Source organism: Panthera tigris, chromosome A3 (genome assembly GCF_018350195.1).
Source record: "Panthera tigris isolate Pti1 chromosome A3, P.tigris_Pti1_mat1.1, whole genome shotgun sequence".
Classification (NCBI taxonomy): domain Eukaryota; kingdom Metazoa; phylum Chordata; class Mammalia; order Carnivora; family Felidae; genus Panthera; species Panthera tigris.
The window spans coordinates 120514198-120537792 of NC_056662.1; the positions used below are offsets into that span (position 1 = coordinate 120514198).

At 36.5% G+C, this 23595-nt stretch overlaps 1 protein-coding gene across 6 annotated transcripts in view; it reads left to right on the forward strand.

Annotated features, from left to right (window-relative positions):
- Positions 1 to 23595, forward strand: part of ATAD2B (ATPase family AAA domain containing 2B) — a 165482-nt gene that overhangs the window by 5130 nt on the left and 136757 nt on the right. For 3 of the 6 annotated variants that reach the window (XM_042982415.1, XM_042982416.1, XM_042982417.1), the window contains exons 2-4: positions 17162 to 17313; positions 22295 to 22344; positions 22701 to 22854. In XM_042982415.1, the coding sequence (XP_042838349.1) occupies positions 17162 to 17313; positions 22295 to 22344; positions 22701 to 22854 (356 nt within the window). Of the gene's footprint in view, positions 1 to 17161; positions 17314 to 22294; positions 22367 to 22700; positions 22855 to 23595 lie in introns of those variants that run through there. The other 3 variants (XM_042982418.1, XM_042982420.1, XM_042982419.1) reach the window with 3 other exon arrangements.

The window sequence follows — 23595 nt, forward strand, 5'->3', positions numbered from 1 at the left end:
GTGTGTACATTTTTTTCTTTGTTAAAAAAACGTTTACTTACTTTTGAGAGAGAGAAAGTGCGCAGGCATGAGAGCAAGCGAGGGGCAGAGAGAGGGAGAGAGAGAGAATCCCAAGCAGGCTCTACGCTGTCAGCACAGAGCCCACCGTCGGTCTTGAACTCGCAAACCATGAGATCTTGACCTGAGCCAAAGTTGAATGCTCAAACGACTGAGCCACCCAGGCGGCCTATACATTTTCTTTCATGCTCTGAGAATCTATTTTGGAGGTACATGTTCTCCCTTTGAAAAAATGTTTCATGTTTTAAAACCTCTTGAAGAGACATTATATGGCATATCTATAAATGATGATACATACTAGTGAATGAAACACATTTAGCATTATTAGTGTTTGTATTCTAGGACCCAAATTAGGATCTTTGAGCCAGGGGTGCTTCACATAACCATAAAATGATATGCTCTCTGATCTTGTGAGATAAGAACTTGGAGATCATTCAACCTGACTTTTGGTAGTGGGGCTTGCTTACTCCTTTGTTTTTGCATTTAATCAATCCATGTTTATGACACACCTACCACATTAAAATGTAAGTGCATTATGGGCAAGAAGTTTTGCCTCTTTGGTTCACTGTTAATAGGGCTGCCATATTGCAAAAAGTCAAGAAGGCACCATTCACACTACAGTCTATGTGAAGGGTACCCCCCCGGAGTTGTGCAGTGCAGTCTTTTTGTTATATGCTGTGGTTAACCTCCTCATGCTGTTAATATTTTTTGCCCGTTTTTCTGCTTTCTACTAAAGTTAACTTTTCTTGTTTTCCAAAAGTATCAGTGATCGGTAGCTTTTAACCTTCTTTGTGTCGTAGTGAGGGATACTGTTTAAATTATGATTCTTTTCACATGCTTGATTTTTCCTATTTAGATCTTTGATTTATAACCTATTGTTTATAGTGCTACTTGCTAATATTCTATATTGCTTTATTGCTAATATGCTATCTTGCTAATATAGTGCTGTATGCTAAGTTCCTGTATATGTTCTGCTCTCATATTTTTGTTGGCCTGTTCTGGTGTCAGTACCATACTGTTTTTAGGACTAGTTTAGGAATATATCTTAATATTCTAAAAGACAAGTTCCTTCTCTTTGTTATTTTCAAAGTTAACTTAAATTTTCAAGGATCTTCATTCTTTTCATAAACATTTCCAGTTAAGATTAGAATTCCTCAAAAGATCCAGCTAGAATTTTAATTAGGAAATTATTTGAATTCCAAGATTAATTTACAGAGAATTGACACCTTTATAATAAATCCAAGAGCAAGGAACATTACTCACATAACCTAGTATGGAATTAGATGCTTTTTCTTGTGACCTAATACACTGTCAGTTTTGGTAAGTGTTATTTGCTTAAGAAAAATGCATATTTTGTATTTGGTGTAGAAAAATATATATGATGGAAAACAGGAGATGGGAAACATTATAGTGTGGATTTATTGATTATTTAGATACTTAAATCTCTTGTTCCATATTAAGATTCTACCTAAGTTTTTGTTCAAATCCTGATGTATATATGTATGCGTGTGTATACATATGTGTATACATACGTATGTATGTATCTGTGTGCATATACATAGGTATACAAATATGTGTATGTATATGTAAAGTTTTTTTATTTTGAGACAGGGAATCCTAAGCAGGCTCCTCACTGGCAATGTGGAGCCAGATGTAGGGCCCAACCCATGAGCTGCAAGACCATGACCTGACCCGAAACCCAAGAGTCAAACGCCCAACTGACTGTGCCACCTAGCTACCCCTGTGTGTGTGTGTGTGTGTGTGTGTGTGTGTGTGTATTTATTTATTTAATTTTTAAAGTTTTTTTGGAGAGAATGCAAGTGGGGTAGGGGCACAGAGGGAGGAAGGGAGAGGGAGGGAGGGAGAGAGAATATCAGTCCCAAGCAGGCTCTGCACTGCCGTTGCAGAACCCATGCAGGGCTTGAACCCACAAACTGTGGGATCATAACCTGAGCCAAAGTCGGACGCCTAACCAACTGAGCCACCCAGGCATCCCCTATATCTATACATATCTACATATATCCATAGATATATTTTAAGTAAGCTCTGCACCAACTTGGGGCTTGAGCTCACGACCTCAAGATCAAGGGTTGCATGCTCCACTGACTGAACCATCCAGGTGCCCCTCTTCTGATGATTTTATCTGTCTGTCTATCTATCTATCTATCTATCTATCTATCTATCTATCTATCTATCTATCTAAAATGTTACTGAGTTTTGAGATAGAGAGTGGGAGGAATGGAGGGGCAAAGAGAAAGGGAATCCCAAGCGGTCTCTGCACTGTCAGCCCATGAGATCATGACCTGAGGCAAAATCAAGATGGTGACCTGAGGAGAATTAAACCAACTAAGCCACACAGGTGCCCCATCTCTTCTGATTATTTTAAAGTTAAATATTCTGTGTGTGTGTGTGTGTGTGTGTGTGTGTGTGTGCGCGCGCGCGCGCGCTTAATTGCTCATAAGACCTAAATTTCTGTTTGTTGACTTCTGTTTTTTTTTCTTTAAAGCCACATACTATTTAACATTCTCTTATAATGTTCCACCTTCCTTTCTATGCTGTATTGTCTAGAATTTTAGTTCTGATATTTTTATGGATATAAGTACTTTGTCTTTTTCTTTAATTTGGAATTTTTTTTCCAGTAACAATAAATTTTTCTCAAGTACCGATATGATTACCTTTTTTTTTTCCTGATTTTTAAAATAGTCTCTGCACCCAGTGTGGAGTCCAGTGCGGGGCTTGAACTCATGACCCTGAGATCAAGACCTGAGCTAAGATCAAGAATTGGTCACTTAACCGACTGAGCCATTCAGGCGCCCCTGATGATCTTACTTTTTGTGTCTCATATTATTTATTTCTCTTTTTTGTGAATATTTCCTCCAAGAATATTTTCAGTTTGGGACTTTTTGTAACAAACTTTCTGAGGCATTACATGGCTGAAAATGTTGTCATTATGTTCTTTCATTTAAATAAAATTGGCTGGATGTAAAATTGTAGGTCTAATACTTAAAGAATATGACTTTATTGTCATCTTGTATCTAGTGTTACTTTTGAAGTTTGATGTTGGTCTGATTCTTTTTCTTTTGTAGGTATTCTTTCTCTTTTGAAGCTTATAGGGTTTTTTTTTGTTTTTTGTTTTTAGGTCTTTGTTCATACATTTTGCTAATTTTAGGCTTGGGTTTTTCCTTTACCCTTTTTTGGCAATCTTCGCTCTTTTAGTTTGTGGTTTTTCATGTTTTTTAGTTTGAGGCCAGTTTATCATGTCATTTTATTTTATTTTAATTAGTTTATTTATTTTTAAGTAATCTCTACACCCAATGTGGGGCTCCAACTCATGACCCCAAGATCATGAGTTCATGCTCTTCTGAGCCCCCCAATTTATCATTTCTAATGATAATTTAAAATGATCGTTTCTTCCAATAATACTAATCTCTTGGGGCATCTGGGTGGCTCAGTTAGTTGTGTCTGACTCTTGGTTTCAGCTTAGGTCATGATCTCACGGTTTGTGGGTTTGAGCCCCATGTGGGGCTCTGTGCTGACAGTGTGGAGCCTGCTTGGGATTCTCTGTCTTCCTCTCACTCTGTCCCTCCCTTCCTCACATGTGCTCACTCTCTCTCTCTCAAAATAAATAAATAAACTTAAAAAAATATTACTGCTCTCCCTTTTCATTCCTTATGGAACTCATAATATTCAGATGTTGACACCTAGAAAAATTTTATTCCTAAATTGATAATTAAACTATTTTTAAGCACTTTTGATGGTATGCTGGAGAAATTTACTGACAGTTACTTGACTAAACAAGAAACTGACGGTTACTTGAGTTAGTTATTTGGTGCTTCTTTCACCTGACTCTTGTTGCCTGTGTGTAAAGTGGCCCATTTGTTGGGATAAAGCCTTGAAGTTGCTTGATAAAAATTCATTTCCTTTACAACTTATTAACACCCTTTAACCAGAGCATACTTGAATACTCACACTTTGGATGAGTGTTGTGGTTGTGTACATGATTGTGCAAGTTAAGGGAAAGCTACTTTTGAAAAACCAAATCCCATTGCAGAGCTATACTTCCTTTTTAATGAATGACACCTTATAGAAGTTTTAAATGTATGTATAGAAACAGGTGAAGCTTCATCAACAGGTGTGCACAGATCAGATGGCGGCACAAATTCATGAACTGGTGGGTGGATTCTATGTTAAAAATTTGAAAATACTTTAAAATTTAGAATTTTTTTAATTTATTTTTTTAATCTTTATTTATTTTTGAGAGAGAGACACACACACAGAGAGTGCAAGTGGGGGAGGAGGACAGAGAGAGAGGGAGACACAGAATCCAGAGCAGGCTCCAGGCTCTGAGCTGTCAGCACAGAGCCTGATGCGGGGCTTGAACTCACAATCTGCGAGTTCATGACCTGAGCCGAAGTCGGATGCTAAATCGACTGAGTCACCCAGGCGCCCCTAAAATTTAGAATTTTAATTTAATTTTAATTTTTTAGTTTTTACTATTCTTATTCAGCCTCCAAATTTATTAGATGGAAGAATTGAGGGGAAGTGATAGTTGCTTAAGGGCATGCAGTTAATTATTCAGAAGCAGCATTTCAACTGAAAATGGGTATTTTTTTTTTTGTAATCTATGCATCCAATTTGGGGCTTGAACTCATGACCCTGAGCTCAAGAGTCGCATGCATTTCTGACTGAACCAGGCAGGCACCCCAGGAAATTTTAAAAAATTCTTTGATATCTTTAATTGGGTAACACTGTGTACCAGATAGACAACTGAACATAAAGGGTACACAAGACGCATGACCTTGGATCTTTGGCAAAATATTTTATTTGTATTAAAATATATGAAGGGGTGCCTGGGTGGCTCAGTCGGTTGAGCGTCCGACTTCGGCTCAGGTCACGATCTCACGGTTCGTGAGTTCGAGCCCCGCGTCAGGCTCTGGGCTGATGGCTCAGAGCCTGGAGCCTGCTTCCGATTCTGCGTCCCCCTCTCTCTCTGCTCCTTCCCCATTCATGCTCCGTCTCTCTCTGTCTCAAAAATAAACATTAAAAAAAAAATTAAAAAAAAAAACTTTAAAAAATATGAAATAAAAAATTATAAAATAAATATTTCAAACAATATGGAAGTACACAGGAAAAAAAATAAAAGACCTTCCCCTGTTCCCTAATTCCTACAGTTTGTTTTTCCTAGGAATAACCACTGTTAAAGTTTGTGTACATCTTTCCAGACCATTGCATATGTATTTATGGGTAACTTATATGTGTATATTTTACATATATGGAATTATAATCTATATGCTATTTATGATAGTAAACTATGTATTGTGTATATTCTTGCATATTAGTGCCTCTTGATAATTTTCTATTTTGTTGTGTTATTATACCATCACTTCTGTAGCTGTTCCCTATTAGTACACAAATTATCTCAATTTTTTTTGTTTTTTTAAATTTTTTAAAATGTTTGTTTATTTTTGAGAGAGAGAGAGAGTGGAGAAGTGGAGAGTGGAGAGAGTGGCAGAGAGAGAGAGAGAGAGGGAGACAGAGGGTCTAAAGCAGGCTCTGCACTGACAGCAGAGAGCTGGATGTGGGGATCATACTCACAAACCGTGAGATCATGACCTGAGCTGGGGTCTCAGGCTCAACGGACTGAGCCACCCATGTGTCCCTCTATGTTTTTAATATTATAAAAGATGTAGCAGAAAATTACTTTTTTTTTTTTTTATGAAGTGGAATTACTTGGTTAAAGGTGTATGTATTTTAAATTTTTATAGGTTTTTCCATATTGTACTCTAAACAGGCTAAAATCAATATGCACACCACTCCCCAATGCTCTCAACACTCTTCTTATATACTTCTCACTGGGTAATTTGAGGAGTTAGGCTTTAACTTTCTTTTATTTTTTTAAATTTTTTGTGTGTTTGCTTATTTTTGAGGCAGAGAGAGACAGCGTGAGCAGGGGAGGGGCAGAAAGAGAGGGAGACACAGAATCCGAAGCACGCTCCAGGCTCTGAGCTGTCAGCACAGAGCCCCAAATGGGGCTTGAACTCACAAACTGTGAGATCATGACCTGAGCCGAAGTCAGACACTTAACCTACTGAGCCACCTAGGTGCCCCTACTTTAACTTTCTTGAAGGGCAGAGATTATCTCATCATCAAGTATCTTTAGTATCTAACACAATAACAGGTGCTTAATAAATTTTGTTAGGGAATTTAATAAGCTTATGGAATTATATTAATCCTAGAAAGCCAAGCAAGTATCCTTACTTTAGACTGTATCCACTGTCAGGCTGTAGGTTTAATATTTGTTACTTCTACTACCTCACTGGTTCTTCTAAATAATCTTAAGAGGTAAATGGTAGTTTTTAATTCAGTGGTAGTGCTGCAATATAAGACTGGTCCTGTCCAGTATTTAAATTTTGTGGCATTTTTCTGTACCCATGTCTCTCGTTTAAAGTATGTATTATTTTCAGATTGAAAATTATCTTCCAGGAAGAAGAATGCATTAAAACTTACAATAGATTGTTTTTGTCTTTTTACAGTTCCTCAGCTCACTTCTATATATTTTGTCTGTCTATTCTTTCACATATTCATTCTTGCTTAGAAATGTTAAACTAGTAAGCCATTGCTTTTGGGATGTTTGAGGAAAATGTAGGACCTTTTGTGTGCCTGAAGTTTGAGGACTTTGTAGAATAATATTGGCCCTAAGCAAATAAATAGCAGTGTGAGTTTTGTTTTCTGCAGTCATGGTAACTGCTGAAAGAAAAAGAAATTGACCGCACTTCTAAGCTTTCTCATGAAAGCAGGAGTACTTATTTTTTAAAAAGGTAGGGAAAAAGACTGTCTTACAAAGAAAACTGGAAAAGATTGATTGTACTCATATACTTTTTGATCTAACCTGGGCGATAATGTTCTTATTTTATGTTTTGTCTCTTTGAGGATCTTTTTCTCATCAGTCATCTTACTCTTTAAAATTTTATTTTATTCTCTTCTATGTGTCCTTCTATTTACAAGAAACCAGGTCATCTTATCCTTTTTTTTTTTCTTTCTTTTAAAGTAGGCTTCATGCCCAGCTCGGAGTCCAATGCGGGGAGGTTGTGGCGGGGGTGGGGGAAGTGGGGGCTTGAAGAACCTTGAGATCAAGACCTGAGCTGAGATCAAGAGTTAGATGCTTACCTGACTGAGCCACCCAAGTCATCTTATCTGTTTAAAAAATAAAATTCTTAGGGTGCCTAGGAGGCTCAGTTGGTTAAACATCTGACTTCAGCCCAGGTCATAATCTCAGAACATACGGTTTCTGGGTTTGAGCCCCACATCAGGCTCTGCACTGACTGTGTGGAGCCTGCTTGGGATTCTCTCTTTCCCTCTCTCTCTGTCCCTGCCTCACTCATGCTTTCTCTCTCTCTCTCTCTCTCTCTCAAAAATACATAAATAAACTTTAAAAAAAGAAAAGCAAAAGAAAATTCTTGGGGTACCCGGCTGGCTTAGTTGGTAGAACATGTGACTCTTGATCTTGGGGTCATGGGTTCAAGCCCCATGTTGGGAGTAGAATGTACTTGAGAAAAAAAATAAAGGGGGCATTTAAATAAAATAAAATTCTTCCCTGACTTCTTTGACTTTGTAACCTCTTTAGACTATTGTCTCTTCTTTCTTCACAGTGGCACTTCTTACGAGAGTTGCTCATAGTTATCCCCTGTACTTTCTCACCAAGTACCCAGTTCTTAGCGATTTCCGCCCTGCATTTCACAGAAGTTGCCCTGTTAGAAGTTATAGTAACTTTTTTTTTTTCATGTTTATTTATTTTGAGAGAGAGAGCACATGTGTGTTTGGTAACAGAGAGGAAGAGAGAATCCCAAGCAGGTTCTGCATTGTCAGTGCAGAGCTGGAAGTGAGGCTCCATCTCACAGACCATTAGATCATGATGTCTTGAGCTGAAATCAAGAGTCACTTAACCAACTGAGCCACCCAGGTACCCCTATAGTGACCTTCTAATTACCAACCCACATTTTTTATCAGCTTTTCTTCTCTCATTGAGTTGTTTCGGAACAAACTTCCACTCCCCAGTGTTTTTATTTCTATTTTATTATTATTATTTTTTTTAGAGACAGAAAGCCTGAGCAGGGGAGAGGGGCAGAGAGAGAGAGAGAGAGGGAGAGAGAGAGGGAGAGTCCCAAGCAGGCATCACATTCAGAATGGAGCTGGATGTGGGGCTTGATCCCACGACCCTGGGATCATGACCTGAGCTGAAATCAGGAGTCAGATGCTCAACTGACTTAGCCAGCCAAGTTTGCCCTACCCCCTGTCCCCCCGCCCCCCCCTACTCCCAAGCTGTTTTAGTAAAAGACTATATTTTTCACTAGTTTGTACAAGATCCTGTCTGCTCATTGCTTGAATATAGGCATTTTTTTTTTAACAGTTTACATTTATTTATTTTTAAGAAACAGAGTGAGACAAAGCATGACCGGGAGGGGCAGAGAGAGAAGGAGACACAGAATCTGAAGCAGGCTCCAGGCTCTAAGCAAGCGGTCAGCACAGAGCCTGATGCAGGGCTTGAACCCACGAACCGTGAGATCATGACCTGAGCCGAAGTCAGACGTTCAACCGACTGAGCCACCCAGGTGCCCCGAATATAGGCATTTTTTAAAGAGTTTTACTTCTGCCCTCTGTTTTTCATTCTGTATATTATCTATGATCCTTTTATTGCCATTTCATATCTATCCTCTAGTCCTCACCTCACTCTGTCTCAGAGCTGCATTTCCCACAGCCTGATACACCTCTCCCTAGATTTCTGGCTAGAATTCTAAACTTTTGAAATTAGAGTTCAGCATTATGCTTCTTCCTTTAACATCTGTCTCCCGGCTCCCCCCCACACTCACTGAAAAAAAATAACCACTTTTTACTAACCTGCAGTTACATTGTGTTTATTTGAATACTGGTGTCACTAATTTCTCAGTTACTCTACTTTCTGGAATCAATTTATTTTCTGCTTTCACAATTCTACACGAGGCCATCATCAAGACTCGAATTAATCTCATGGTCTGCTAATTCACTTACTTCCTTGACTGTCTCATTTTTTTTATTTTATTAAATTTTCTTTTTAAATGTTTAATTTTGAGAGAGAGAGAAAGACAGAGTGCAAGCAGAGGAGGAACGGAGAGAGATGAAGACTCAGAATCTGAAGCAGGCTCAGGCTCTGAGCCATCAGCACAGAGCCCGATGTGGGGCTCGAACCCATGAACCGTGAGATCATGACCTGAGCTGAATGAAGTTGGATGTTTAACCGACTGAATACCCAGGCGCTCCATCATTTTTTTTTTTTTTTTTTTTTTTTAATGCTATACTTGGATATATTCTTTTTGTCTTTACATTAAAATCCTAGGTTCTAGATTTCTGACAAATTCTGATTTGGGCAGGAAGTCTTCCCTAAAAAGTAGAGCAGCATAAGTTCTCTGCTTTATTATTCTCAAATTCTTTTGCCTACTTTTATAAGATTTGTGGTAGAATAGTGGCAAGTATTTGTAGTAGCTGATGAGCACGACTAAAGAGCCTCAGACTCCAGGAGAACATGATTTTTGCTAACTGGAAAAATTTAACTCTTCTTGGGGTTAGAATTCCCACTTAGGTGGGAATAACTTTATCTTTTCATTGTACTTTTATTTTTTGTAGCATTTGGCACTTACTATTATACTTCACTTGGAAGTTATCTCATCTTTGAATCATGTTCCTCACTATATTATGCCATATATTATCCTTGTGACTGTCAACCCAGTAGATTTTGTATTGAGTTCAAATGGGTCTTAATCTTTTTTTACCATTGTCCTCCAAGTCTTACGTACACAGTAGAGTCCTCAATAAATGTTTGTTAAATGAAATTATTCCCTTAGTCAGAGATGCCTTTCTTACTCATGGATTGTAATCACTCCGACACACATTGCTAAATGACTGTGGGTAGATTGCATAATCTCTCTTAAGTATCTTTGTCCTGAAACTGGCAACGCCTTCCCTCAAAGGGTTAGGTTATAATTAACTAGTAAAATGCTTTGAAGATGAAAAAGTTGAAGTTGAGCATTATGATCATCTTATTAAAGGTTAACTGTTAGTATCATCAGGTTTGTAGGTAAAAGCTTTCCCAAAGCTTGAAGTTAATTAAATGGTGAAGTAATTATTTTGTATGTATTTACATTTTGGTTATTTGCTTTGCTTAAATCCCTAGATTTCTTTGGAGGGAAGGAGCTTTTTATAATGTTACTTATTCTGAGGTTTCTGTCACAGAGGCAAGTCAAAATTAAAACCCTACCAAGATAAGAAAAATACAGTAGAATAGTGCAGCAGTTAGAATGATGTGCCTCATGTACTTAAACTGTTTTATATGGGAGAAGTCCTCAAACTTTGGATACTAAGAATCATTTGGAGGCCCTCATTAAAAATATTCCAACTCGAGAGATTCTAGTTTAGCAGGTTATATTTCTTTAATGAGGAATCAGGTGATTTCTGATTCAGTTAGTGTGCAGATAACGCTTTGAGAGACCTTCCTGAATAGAACTGAAAAAAGCTAGTACAATATGAGAGAATGACCAACAAATAAACCTACAGACTCATTTAAATTGATATTCAAAGAGTTATGTAGTACCCAAATTATTTAAAAAATGACTAGACTTCAGATATTTTACTAATGTCTGTAATTCAATAAGTGTGTAGTACTTATTCCCAGAGTATGTTTGTAAAACTTCAGGATCTGTAGATGCTCCATGAAAAAAGAGTTCCATCAAATAAGTCTGTGAAATGTTATATACTGTCCTCCATATTTAGAGGTTTACAGTGCATATTAACATATTAAATAAGACTCGTAGAAGTCCTACAGCAGAAGACCTTGAACCTAATTATTTCCAAACTTACTTGATTCTGAACCTTCCTTTTTTTTTCCTAATAATTCCTATTAATAATTTACTGAATGAACTTTGGGAAATCTTGAGCCCCCACCCTGGTATGGTGTGCAATTAAAAAGAAATGAAGTATTTTTTTTGTACATGAGAACTTAAAATCTTGCTAGAATCTCAAGACTTAGAATATGATATTTTAAAGATGGTAAACATATTATACTAAGTTGAATATAATCAAATGCCAAAATATATAATAGAGTTGCAGCTAGTAGAGGAAAAAGGTCAATTTATATCAGATCCTTCAGGTAAGATTTTCAAGAAAAGATGGGTCTTTTTTTTTTTTTTTTAAAGTAAGCTCTGCTTACTGTGGGGGCCTGAACTCACAATTCTGAGATCAAGGTTGCATGCTTTACTAACTAAGCCAGCCAGGCACCCAGGAAATGATGGGTCTTGAAGGGTGAGTGATGGGATTTGATTAGGAGGAATAATGCAGGCCTGAACTATCTAAATTGAGGAAGTAGTTCACAGGTATCTGTTCGGTTTCTGTATTCACAAACATGCTTTAGCTTAGAACACATGACATTGCTTTCTCAGTGACTATTTGATAAGTATGTCATATAATAATGCTTTTCAGACACTAATGTGCACAAGAATCACCTGGGGATCATGTAAAGAAAAATGATTTCTGATTGGTTAGGTCTGGGGTGGAGCACATTTTGTAGTGACAAATGTAGACAGTAATTAAGTCTTGGATGAGTAGTTGAGTTAGATGACGATTAATACATACTTTAACCTTAGTATTTTTATAAATATCTAAGGTAGAGTGTTTGAGATAGTAGTAACAGATGTATGTTAGGAATGGCAGGACCTAATTTTTTTTTTCTTCTGTCATTTGTTAGCCATGTGACCTTGGGCTAGTTAATGTACTCTGAAAAGGGTGGGGTTAGAGAAGGCAAGAGCCTGAGGAAGTGAAATAGTACAATTTTGAAAAGCACTCATTTGTTAAGTACAGTAAGCATGTTTATTGATAAAGCACTATTACATGATTGAATTGCTTTTAAATAGTTTTTCCCCCTCTACTGATGATAGTTTGGAAGTAGCTAAACACTTTTTCTTGATAACTTGAAGTGGTACTGTATGTTACACAACAAATAGGTTAATTTTCCTTAATTATAGACACTCTGAATATCTAGTTGTTCCCCCCTCCTTTTTTTTTTTTTTTTTTTTTTTTTTTTTTGTTTATTTCTGAGAGAGTGAGTGGGGAAGGGCAGAGAGAGAGGGAGACACAGAATCCAAAGGAGACTCCAGGCTCTGAGCTGTCAGCACAGAGCCAGATGCAGGGCTTGAACCTACGAACAGTGGAATCATGACCTGAGCCGAAGTCAGATGCTCAACTGACTGAGCCACCCAGGCGCCCCATTCCCTTTGTGTCTTTCAGTATGAGTGTGGTCTTGTGGCTGGCTGGCAGGCTTGCTTGTTTGTTTATTTATTGTTAATTGTTTATAGAGTGAGAGCACGAGTAGGGGAGAGGGGCAGAGGGAGAGATAGAATCTTAAGCAGACTCCATACTCAGCATGGAGCTGGACATGGGGGCTCAATCCCATGACTCTGGGATCATGACCTGAGCTGAAATCAGGAGTTGGATGCTCAGGTGCCCCTGGTCTTGTGGCTTTAGAACTAGCTCATGGCAAATTGTATTATAGCACAAAATTAGAAACTGGGCTTTTTGTAAAAAAATTTTTTAGCAAAGTAGGCTCTGTGCACAACATGGGGCTTGAACTCATGACCCTAAGGTCAAGAATCACATGCTCTATTGGCTGAGTCACTCAGGTGCCCCTATTACAAGTATTTCTTTTTCTTGCTTTCTTTCATTCAAGTTTTTATTTATTTATTTTGAGGGTGAGGGAGGAAAAGAGAATCTCAAGCAGGCTCTGCACTGCATTTCTTAAGTTTGTTTGTTAGGCTACATTTTGACTAGTTATTTGTGTAACGTAGTTGTCTTACTTTGGGAAAATATGATTTAGAAATGTGCATTTATGAAATAAACAGTTCTTATATTTTTTTCTTAAATTTGTGGCATAAAAAAATAAAATAGTATATATGGTAGTATATTGAAAATGGTCATATATACCTTTGAAATACTGATCTATAATGTCAAGTAATAAAGCATTAACATATGAATTAAATCTTCTCTAAAGGGAAGGTTAATCTTCCCTCCAGTCTCTTATCCATTTGCCCAGTATCCAGGGAATTGAGTGGTGAAGACAAGAGCTGCTGTGCGGATACTGACCTTCCTGTAGTCAGAGGACATGTGGCTGGGGAGGGAATAATGGAAATGTGATAAGTGGACATCTCTGGTTGAGAAATTGATTATGTTAAGCAAATTAATTGAAAGAGCAAATAAACGGAAGCCAGGTTTCTCCCCGAGAAGAGCTTACAAATATAAAAGGGGAAAGTCTAGAAAGAAACTTAAGATGTGGAATTAGAATTAGAAGCCTTGGTGTGTATGCATATGTTATTATTTATGCACAGGTAAAGAAATAGGTATAGATATGTTTATATGTATGTATATATATTCATATATTTCCTGCTCTCTTCTGAGAGGACTCTGTAGCTGTGAAACCCTAGTAACAATGAGCACACTTAATGCCCAGATCTTGGTTTCTAAATACTATCCATGACTAAAAGGTATCAGGTATCTCTTGGAGAAATGGCTAATTTTAGAATCAGGGAGGGAAAGTATAAGATGAATTTAGAGATGTCTTTTGTGTCAGAAAGCAAGGAAGTAGTCAAAATGATGGGGACATATCAAAAAGGTACAGGAACCAGTTTCTAAGGGCCCTTGATTGCCAAATGTTGTATAATTTGAGCAGCAAAATGGAATAATGGATTATAACATATAGTATAAAATAAGAATCCATGAATCTACACTGATAAAAGTAGTAAGTAAAGGAATTCTGACAAAGGGATGGAGGGAAAGCTCTTTAAAGTAGAATGCCAACTAAAAAATGGAGAAGGAATGTTGGGATTAGGTAATCACCATCACAATGGTATTAGATCAAAACAGAAATAGTCAATGAATGCTAATGGCTGGTGGATGGGTGAAGGTTTGATGAAGAACAGGATATTGGTGAATTATCAGAATAATTCCACCTTGAGTCTAGATCAAACACAAAGGGAAAAATAGTGACTTTATTGTGGAGAAACCTGGCAGATGCCAAATTGCCCAGGTGATGAAAGTTACACATAATGATGGGTAAGTAAAGCATGCACAGTATCATTTGTGCATATTCTTCGCAAGAATGTGGTTATTTGGAGCATCACATCCAGATTGAGGGTCATCCTAGAGAACAAAAGGCCTGTACTCTTTACAGTCAAGGGCATGAAAGATGGGGGAAGGCCTAAAGAACTATTCCAGATTGAAGGGGACTGAAGAGATCTGATAACTAAATGCAATATATGTTCTCTGATAGGATCCTGAATCTGGATCAAGTAAAGTTTGAATGTGTTTGTGCATTGGCGCTGCATTTTATCAATGCTGATATCCTATTGGGAGGGTTATATGACTAATGTATCAAAATATCCTTGGTTTGGCATGTATGCACTGGAGTATTTAGGAGAGAATGAGGAATCATGTCATAAAAAGATACATACATCTTTTTCGTAGGCCTGAAACTATTTTTATTTTTAAAATTTATTGTTTAATTTACATCTAAGCATATGGTGCAACAATGATTTCGGGAGTAGATTCCTTAATGCCCCTTACCCATTTAGTCCATCCTCCCTCCCACAACCCCTCCAGTAACTCTCTGTTTGTTCTCCATATTTAAGAGTCTTTTATGTTTTTGTCTCCCTCCCTGTTTTTATGTTTCCCTTCCCTTATGTTCGTATATATATGTGTATATATATATATACACACACACATATATATATACCACATCTTCTTTATCCATTCATCTGTTGATGTACATTTGGGCTCTTTCCATACTTTGGCTACTGTCAATAGTGCTGCTATAAACATTGGGTGTGTGTGTGCCCCTTTGAAACAGCACACCTGTATCCCTTGGGTAAATACCGAGTAGGGCAATTGCTGGGTCGTAGGGTAGTTCTATTTTTAATGTTCTGAGGAACCTCCATACTGTTTTCCAGGGTGGCTGCACCAGTTTGCATTCCCACCAGCAATGCAAAAGGGTTCCTCTTTCTCCACATCCTCGCCAACATCTGTTGTTGCCTGAGTTGTTCATGTTAGCCATTCTGACAGGTGTGAGGTGGTATCTCATTGTGGTTTCGATTCGTATTTCTCTGATGATGAGTGATGTTGAGCATGTTTTCGTGTGTCAGTTGACCATCTGGATGTCTTCTTTGGAGAAGTGTGTATTCATGTCTTTTGCCGATTTCTTCACTGGATTATTTGGGTTTTTTTTTGGGTGTTGAGTTTGATAAGTTCTTTATAGATTTTGGATACTAACCCTTTATCCAATATGTCATTTGCAAATATCTTCTCCCATTCTGTCGCTGCCTTTTAGTTTTGCTGATTGTTCTTCCTTGCTCTGCATAGGCTTTTTATTTTGATGAGGTCCCAATAGTTCATTTTTGCTTTTGTTTCCCTTGCCTCTGGAGACGTGTTGAGTAAGAAGTTGCTGCAGCCGAGGTCAGAGAGGTTTTTGCCTGCTTTCTCCTCGAGGATTTTGATGGCTTCCTGTCTTACATTGAGGTCGTTCATCCATTTTGAGTTTACTTTTGTGTATGGTGTAAGAAAGTGGTCCAGGTTCATTTTTCTGCATGTCGCTGTCCAGTTTTCCCAGCATCACTTGCTGAAGAAACTGTCTTTATTCCATTGGATATTCTTTCCTGCTTTGTCAAAGATTAGTTGGCCATACGTTTGTGGGTCCATTTCGGGGTTCTCTATTCGGTTCCATTGATCTGAGTGTGTGTTTTTGTGCCAGTACCATACTCTCTTGATGATTTCAGCTTTGTAATAATAGGTCTTGAAGTGTGGGAGTGTGATGCCTCCAGCTTCGGTTTTCTTTTTCAAGATTGCTTTGGTTATCTGGGGTCTTTTCTGGTTCCATACAAATTTTAGGGTTGGTTGTTCTAGCTCTGTGAAGAATGCTGGTGTTATTTTGATAGGTATTGCATTGAATATGTACATTGCTTTGGGTAATATGGACATTATTATTTATTTATTTATTTATTTATTTATTTTTAACGTTTATTTATTTTTGAGACAGAGAGAGACAGAGCATGAACGGGGGAGGGTCAGAGAGAAAGAGGGAGACACAGAATCCGAAACAGGCTCCAGGCTCTGAGCTGTCAGCACAGAGCCCAACGTGGGGCTTGAACTCACGAACTGAGAGATCATGACCTGAGCTGAAGTCGGACGCTTAACCGACTGAGCCACTCAGGCGCCCCTATTATTATTTTTTAAACATTCACCTTTGAAAGGCAGACAAAGCACAAGTTGGGGAAGGACAGAGAGAGAGGGAGACACAAGACCTGAAGCAGGTTCCAGGCTCTGAGCTCTCAGCACAGAGTCCAATGCGGGGCTCAAACCCATGAACTGTGAGATCATGACCTGAGCCGAAGTTGGATGCTCAACGGACTGAGCCACCCAGGTGCCCCTGGGTAGTATCAACATTTTAACGATGTTCTTCCAGTCCAGGAGCCTGGAATATTTTTCCACTTTTTTGTGTCTTCTTCAGTTTCTTTCATAAGCTTTCTGTAGTTTTCAGTGTATAGATTTTTCACCTCTTCTGGTTAGGTTTATTCCTAGGGAAACTATTTTATTTTATTAAAAAAAATTTTTTTTTAACATTTATTTATTTTTGAGACAGAGACAGAGCATGAATAGGGGAGGGGCAGAGAGAGAGGGAGACACAGAATCGGAAGCAGGCTCCAGGCTCTGAGCCATCAGCCCAGAGCCCGACACGAGGCTCGAACCCATGGACCGCGAGATCGTGACCTGAGCTGAAGTCCGACGCTCAACCAACTGAGCCACCCAGGCGCCCCTAGGGAAACTATTTTAAAATAAAAATAAGAAACTATATACTTTTCTGGTTATAAATTTAATCTTTCTAACTCCCTTGTTTCTGTATTTACAGAATACTACATTTGCTATACCTGTAGAGAGATTCACTTAGTAAATATTTATTGGTTGAATATTTTATCAAGAATTTAAGAAATCTATATTTTTTAATAGGGATAATAAATACATTTTTACCTTTGTCTTTCAGAAAGCTGAAGTTGATGGTAGTTTAAGTGATAGCCACGTGTCTCCTCCAGCCAAACGCACTTTGAAACAACCTGATTCTGTTTGCAAAGACAAATCAAAATCACGAAGTACTGGTCAGAGAGAGGAATGGAATATATCAACTGGACAGGCCAGGTGAGAAGTGAGAACTCACCCGTTGGTTTTTCATGAATTATTTGATATGATTTAGGGCTCATATCAATGCTAATTTTCTTAAATTATAAAGCCACTAGTGTCTCGAAATACTTATAAATTATTTATTTTATAATTGTTTCATGTTTTAATTTTCTTTAAATATGACATAGAACATTTGTTTTATAAAAATCTATAGTATTTCATAGAAACCATTATTTCTAAATCTAAAATGGTAAGAAATTTGATAGGTCTTAAATATGCATACATATTTATACTGAAAGTTTAAAGACATTTGATTAGAATTATATTTTTATTTGAATGTAAAGTAAAATCTCCCTTTTCTAAAATTATGAAATATTACATTTGAATTGATATGCCAAAATGTAGTAAAATCAAAATTAATTTTTAAAGAAATCTTTTCATTTGTCCGTTTTCAACTTAAATTTACTTTGTGTCTGGTTCATTATGTATCAGGATAACTTATTTTTACACACTTACCAAAGTAAATAGTAATAATTTGTTGTAGATAGGATAGGTACACACACAGAAAAGACTTAAACATTGAACTCTTAATTCTTAGCTTCTCTTTTCTCCAGTCTTTGATGTAGAAGTGTTGATGATGTGTGGACTACAAACAAAAGTAAAAAGGAAATCCTTTGGTTTCTTTCCTCCTTCAAATACCTAAAAATTATTTGATTTTATATTTGTAGGTAAATTCTGGATGCTGTTACTCTTTAATGAAAAAAAATCTTTGGTGTTTTGTAGACTTTCATAGGCAGTGTATATACTGGTCCCTAAAGAGTCTGTATCTATTTCAATATATTTCAGAAGATGGACCACTTTAAGTTTTTTATTTGCGTTGTCTGGGAGCTAAGTAGAAAAATCTTGAATCAGAGCCTTTGATTTTTTTTTTTTCTTTTCTGATATTCATCTGTGAGATAAAACAGATCCAGGTCGCTATAATGATGTTACTAAAATGAGTACTGCCCTTTAATTACACTTCTAGACTTGATCTACCTGTTGTAATCTGTATCCTATATTTATTAAATGAGTGAGTCAGGCTTCTTTTTCTAGATAAATGTTTCTTAAAAATGTTCTTTTAGTGTTCAAGTTTGACCTTTAACTGTAAGATAATTTTAACAGTTTGTGTATATAGCACATTAGATTTTCTACATCTTAGCCACTCTGAAGGCCTTTATGTAAATTGATCTTGATCATGTCTTTTGTTTAAAAAAAAAAAAAAAGTCCTCACTCGTTTTGGGGAGAGAATTTTGCTTCCATTTAGGTACCTCAGTATGATACTCCTTTTTAAAACAATGCTAAGTGTATCTTGAATAAAAAACTTAAGAAAGAATGAGTACCAACAGAATTTATTACTTATATTTTGGCAGAATAGCAATTTAAAAGGTTTTTTCAGTTAAATTTTCATCTAGAAATGTAAGTGCTACAGGGTTAGAATATTTTGGTATTTCTTGTTTAAAAAAATGAAAAAAAATTTTTTTTACATTTATTTTATTATTGAGAGACAGAGTGAGACAGAGCATGAGCATGGGAGGGGCAGAGAGAGGAGGAGATACAGAACCTGAAGCAGGGTTCAGGCTCTGAGCTGTCCGCACAGAACCTGATGCGGGGCTCAAACCCACCAACTGTGAGATCATGACCTGAGCCGAAGTCAAACGCCCAACCGACTGAGCCACACAGACGCCCCTAAAAAAATTTTTTTTAATGTTTATTTATTTATTTTTTTTGAGAGAAAGAGACAGAGTATGAGTGGGAGAGGGGCAGAGAGAGAAGGAGACACAGAATCCACAGCAGGCTCCAGGCTCTAAGCTGTCAGCACAGAGCCTGATGTGGGGCTTGAACTCATGAGTGGTGAGATCATGACCTGAGCTGAAGTCGAACGCTTAACCGACTGAGGCACCCAGGCGCCCCTATTTTGGTGTTTCAGATGACCCAAATAGAAAATGCTGTTTGACCTATTAGCTTCAACAGAACTGAATTTTAAGGAAACCTTGTAAATACTTTAGATTTTGAGATAGTGTAAATATGAAAATCAGGATTTATTTGAAGGATTGTATTTGTTTTTATGTCATGAGCCTAAGAATCCTGATTCCTTTATTTTGATAATCTATGATGAGTAACTAAAGTAAAATTATTAAAGTTCTTTCAAAAAAACTGTGCTAAAAATATAATTCATTTGGGGGAAAAGTGAATGTATATAAGAATTAGTCTTAACCATGAAAAATAATGAATCCTAAAGGACTTTGTAATGACTACTAAATTAAAAACTATATATATATTTTCAATGTTTATTCACTTTTTTGAGAGACGGAGACAAAGTGTGAGCAGGGCAGGGGCAGAGAGAGAGGGAGACACAGAATCTGAAGCAGGCTCCAGGCTCAAGCTGTCAGCACAGAGCCTGATGCGGGGCTCGAACTCACGAACCATAAGATCATGACCCGAGCCGAAGTCGGACGCTCAACTGACTGAGCCACCAAGGCGCCCTTGACTACTAAATTTTTAAAAGAAATTACTGTGGGGGCACCTGGGTGGCTCAGTCGGTTGAGCGTCCAACTGTGGCTCAGGTCATGATCTCGCGGTTTGTGGGTTCGAGCCTCGCATCGGGCTCTGTGCTGACAGCTCAGAGTCTGGAACCTGCTTGGGATTCTGTTTCCCTCTCTCTGTCTGCCTCTCCCCAGCTCACACTCTGTCTGTCTACCTATCTCTCAAAAATAAACATTTAAAAAAAAAAAAAAAAGAAATTACTGTTGATTGGCAGAACAATTTTTATTTATTTAAAAATGTGTGTTTGTTTATTTAATTTATTTATTTAGCGAGAAAGAGAGAGAGGAGGAGGGGTGGAGAGAGAGGGAGAGAGAGAATACCAAATGAGCTCTCCTGACAGCACAGAGTCTGATGTGTGGCTTGATCCCATGAACTGAGATCATGACCTGAGCCAAAATCAAGAGTCAGATGCCTAACCGACTGAACCACCCAGGTGCTCCAGGAGCTTTCATTTAAACAGTGAACTCACCTAGTTACATTTTAAGCGATTAACTTTTGGGAACTTTGATTCATGGGGCTTTTTAGGCTTATGTATTATTATACAGGAAGGCCAACTCTTAAAATTCTAGTGTTCTCTTCATATCCAGATATTTACTATTCTGTCTCTTTCTTGTTTTTCATTTTTATAAAGAGAAATGGTAATGGAAAAATGATAATCTATGATTGTAAGATAATTGGATTGATTGAAGAATAAGTTTTTATTTTTCCTTTTTAAAACAGATTTCATTAGCAATGAAGTAAAAGCCAAGTAAGCATTGTCTTCTTCAGAGGGACAAAAAGGCTTATTGTACTTTTTTCTCCCAGTGATGTTACTGTTCAGAAAGTTTTAGGTTTCTTTTGTAGAATTATTTCAAGGTTAGCATCTTATTTTTTTTGGATAATTTAAATATGTAAAATTTCAATCGTTTGGTTTTTGCATATGCTAAAATTCATTTTGAGCCCTCACTTGTAAGTAAACTCATCATACTGAGTTAGTATTATGTTAGGTTCAAAGTCAAAGTAGATTTATGATGTAGTAAAATTGACTTTTCTGTGTGGTTTTAAGTGGGTTCCCGAGAATTTGACATGTATAATCTTTTAAGGAAAGACCTGTTAATATACCAATTTCATTACTTTATAGTGTACTTTGTATATAAAGGTACTAAAAATAAAATACTTTGAAGAGGTGTAGTATATTAGAACAAGGTAGTTTTGTTTTTTTCTGGGGGAAAGGAGGGCTGGAGTGTTTTTGTTTTTGTTTTTGACAGTATGTGTACATGTAACAGCTTGAGTTTTTGTGTATATCCTTTAATCATCTGATCCATGACCTTTATTAGGCAGGGGCATTTATCATTAACATTTAATATTTAACATTTAAAATTGAACACGAAAAGTGCTGGAGTAACCAAACACAGAATATTTTTGTTAAGAAAATGTGTACAAACAGGAGCGAGAGATACAGGCGTCCACTTATGGAATGAATAAGTCATGAGGATAGAAGGCACAGCATAGAGAATAGCGTCAGTGGTGTTGTGTGGTGAGATGGTAGCTACACTACTAATGAGCACAGCATAACGTATAGACTTGTCCAATCACTATGTTATGCACCTAAAACTAATATAATATTGTGTATCAAGTATACTTCCATTAAAAGAGAATTTTGTGCAAACCATACAGAAGATCATGTATTTACTTTTTTCTGAATGTCCTTTCCATTTTTCTTAATTTTTGAAAATACTAATTGTTGGGTATTTTAGAAATATCTTAGTTTACATCGACACTTCTTTTATTATGTAGCAATTTAGTTTTTGTTTTCACAAAGCATACTGTGAATTTTTTAAGTCTTGATGTTTTGATGATCATTTAAGTATCTTCCTGCTGAATTAACATTTCTTTTCCTCCACCCAAAAGGGAGAATTGTACAGTGACTGTTTTGAGAAATTAGCTAAGTTTTCATTTGGTGGGTTAGAATGTGAATTAAATATATTGGAGAAATTATTAAATAGTTTTGGTGTTCAAAGACTTTTTTCTTCTTACAGTCTATTGTTTGAATAAATTTGTCACTGTTTGAATTATATTTTGTTAACCAAAACCAATAATAAATGTCTGTAACCATTGCTGCTTATAATATCAGTTAACTTTATACTACATGTTAAACTTAAGCTTCTTCTTTGGACTTTATAGAGTTGAAGACAGAGTAAGTTCAATTTTTAATCTGTTATTAAAGCTTTTCTTGAGGTAATGAAATGATGCTTAGCTGGTATATTTTATTAATTGGTGCATTACCAATCTTAGAGTAAAAAAAGATGTTGTCTTTAGTATTAAAAAGTAATATTGCTGACATTTTAAAGATTAAAATGATTCCACCAGTATTACGTTTCTTGCTTCTTTAAATGAATGTTGATGTGTTTGCATATTAAATATAATTGTGTTCTAGGTTAACTTCTCAGCCTGGTGCTACATTACCAAACGGACATAGTAGCTTATGTGAGTATTCTGTTATGAAATGGTTAGTATTGAAATTCTTACTAATGTTATTAGAGTAAGTGTTAAAGTGGGGTAAAACAGTGATTTACTAGAATGTTCAGCATATCATTGGAAATGACTGGATTTCAGTCATAGCGAATACTTATGTAATTGTTAAACATTGAGAAATCAGTACAAATGAAATAATTTAAATTATTATGATGGGTTATAAACAGTTATCAAAAGTTTAGATTATTGGAGATTAAAACTATTTAAGAGGTTATATTTTTTGTAGTCTTTTAAAAGTAATTTTTGATGTATTTTTTTTTTCTTTTTATACTCTGTACTTTGAAATGTAAATCTCTCTCTTCTTGTAGCCCTTCGAAGCCATCCCCTTCGAGGGGAAAAGAAGGGAGATGGGGACCTTTCTTGTATAAATGGTGACATGGAAGTCAGAAAAAGTTGTCGTTCCAGGAAAAACAGATTCGAAAGCGTGAACCAGAGTTTGTTATTTGATCAACTAGTAAATAGGTATGAATGCTTAAACAGTAAGCAGTTTCATTTAATTAATTTATTCACTTGATTTTTCAGATTTCAAAATTTCAAAGTCAAATTTCAGATTTGAAAAAACCATTGATTTTTAAGCTTGTTATGTTTTAAAAAATAAGCAGTGACTTAGCGATAAATGTAATTATTTTAAAACTTACTTTGAATTAGCAGTGATTAGCAATTACTATCAGTTTCTAGTCAGTTTATTAGTTTTAGTAGTTTATGTAATAGCTAAATTTTTCTCCTCCTTTTTAAGCTCTTGTGTGTAAATAGTATAGAAAATAATTTTATTCTGTCTTCACTGTTCTAGTCCTTTATTATTTGTTCATTAACAATTTGTTTTTGACAATTTTCAAGCAACATTAGGTTCCATTATTGATATGTAGTAAGTATAGTTTTGCTTAGTCAAGATTTTGAATTAAAGGTTTTTTGAGACTGGGTATATGGGATATAGCTAGTGAATGAGCCTAGTCGATTGCTCAGTATCTACATGCAATGAAATTTTTCTTCTCAGATGATAAATTATCCTACTTAATCCTTGCAGTGGCCTTGAGAGGGCAGGTCAGTACAATCCCATTTTAGAAGAGAAGAAATTATATTCTATAGTGGTAATGTCAAGTTTGAGTATTAGTTATTATTTGTTAAGTACTTAGATCATTATCTAGACACATAGTAAGTACTATATAAATGTGTTTAAAAGGTAAAATGTGGTAATGCCAGCCT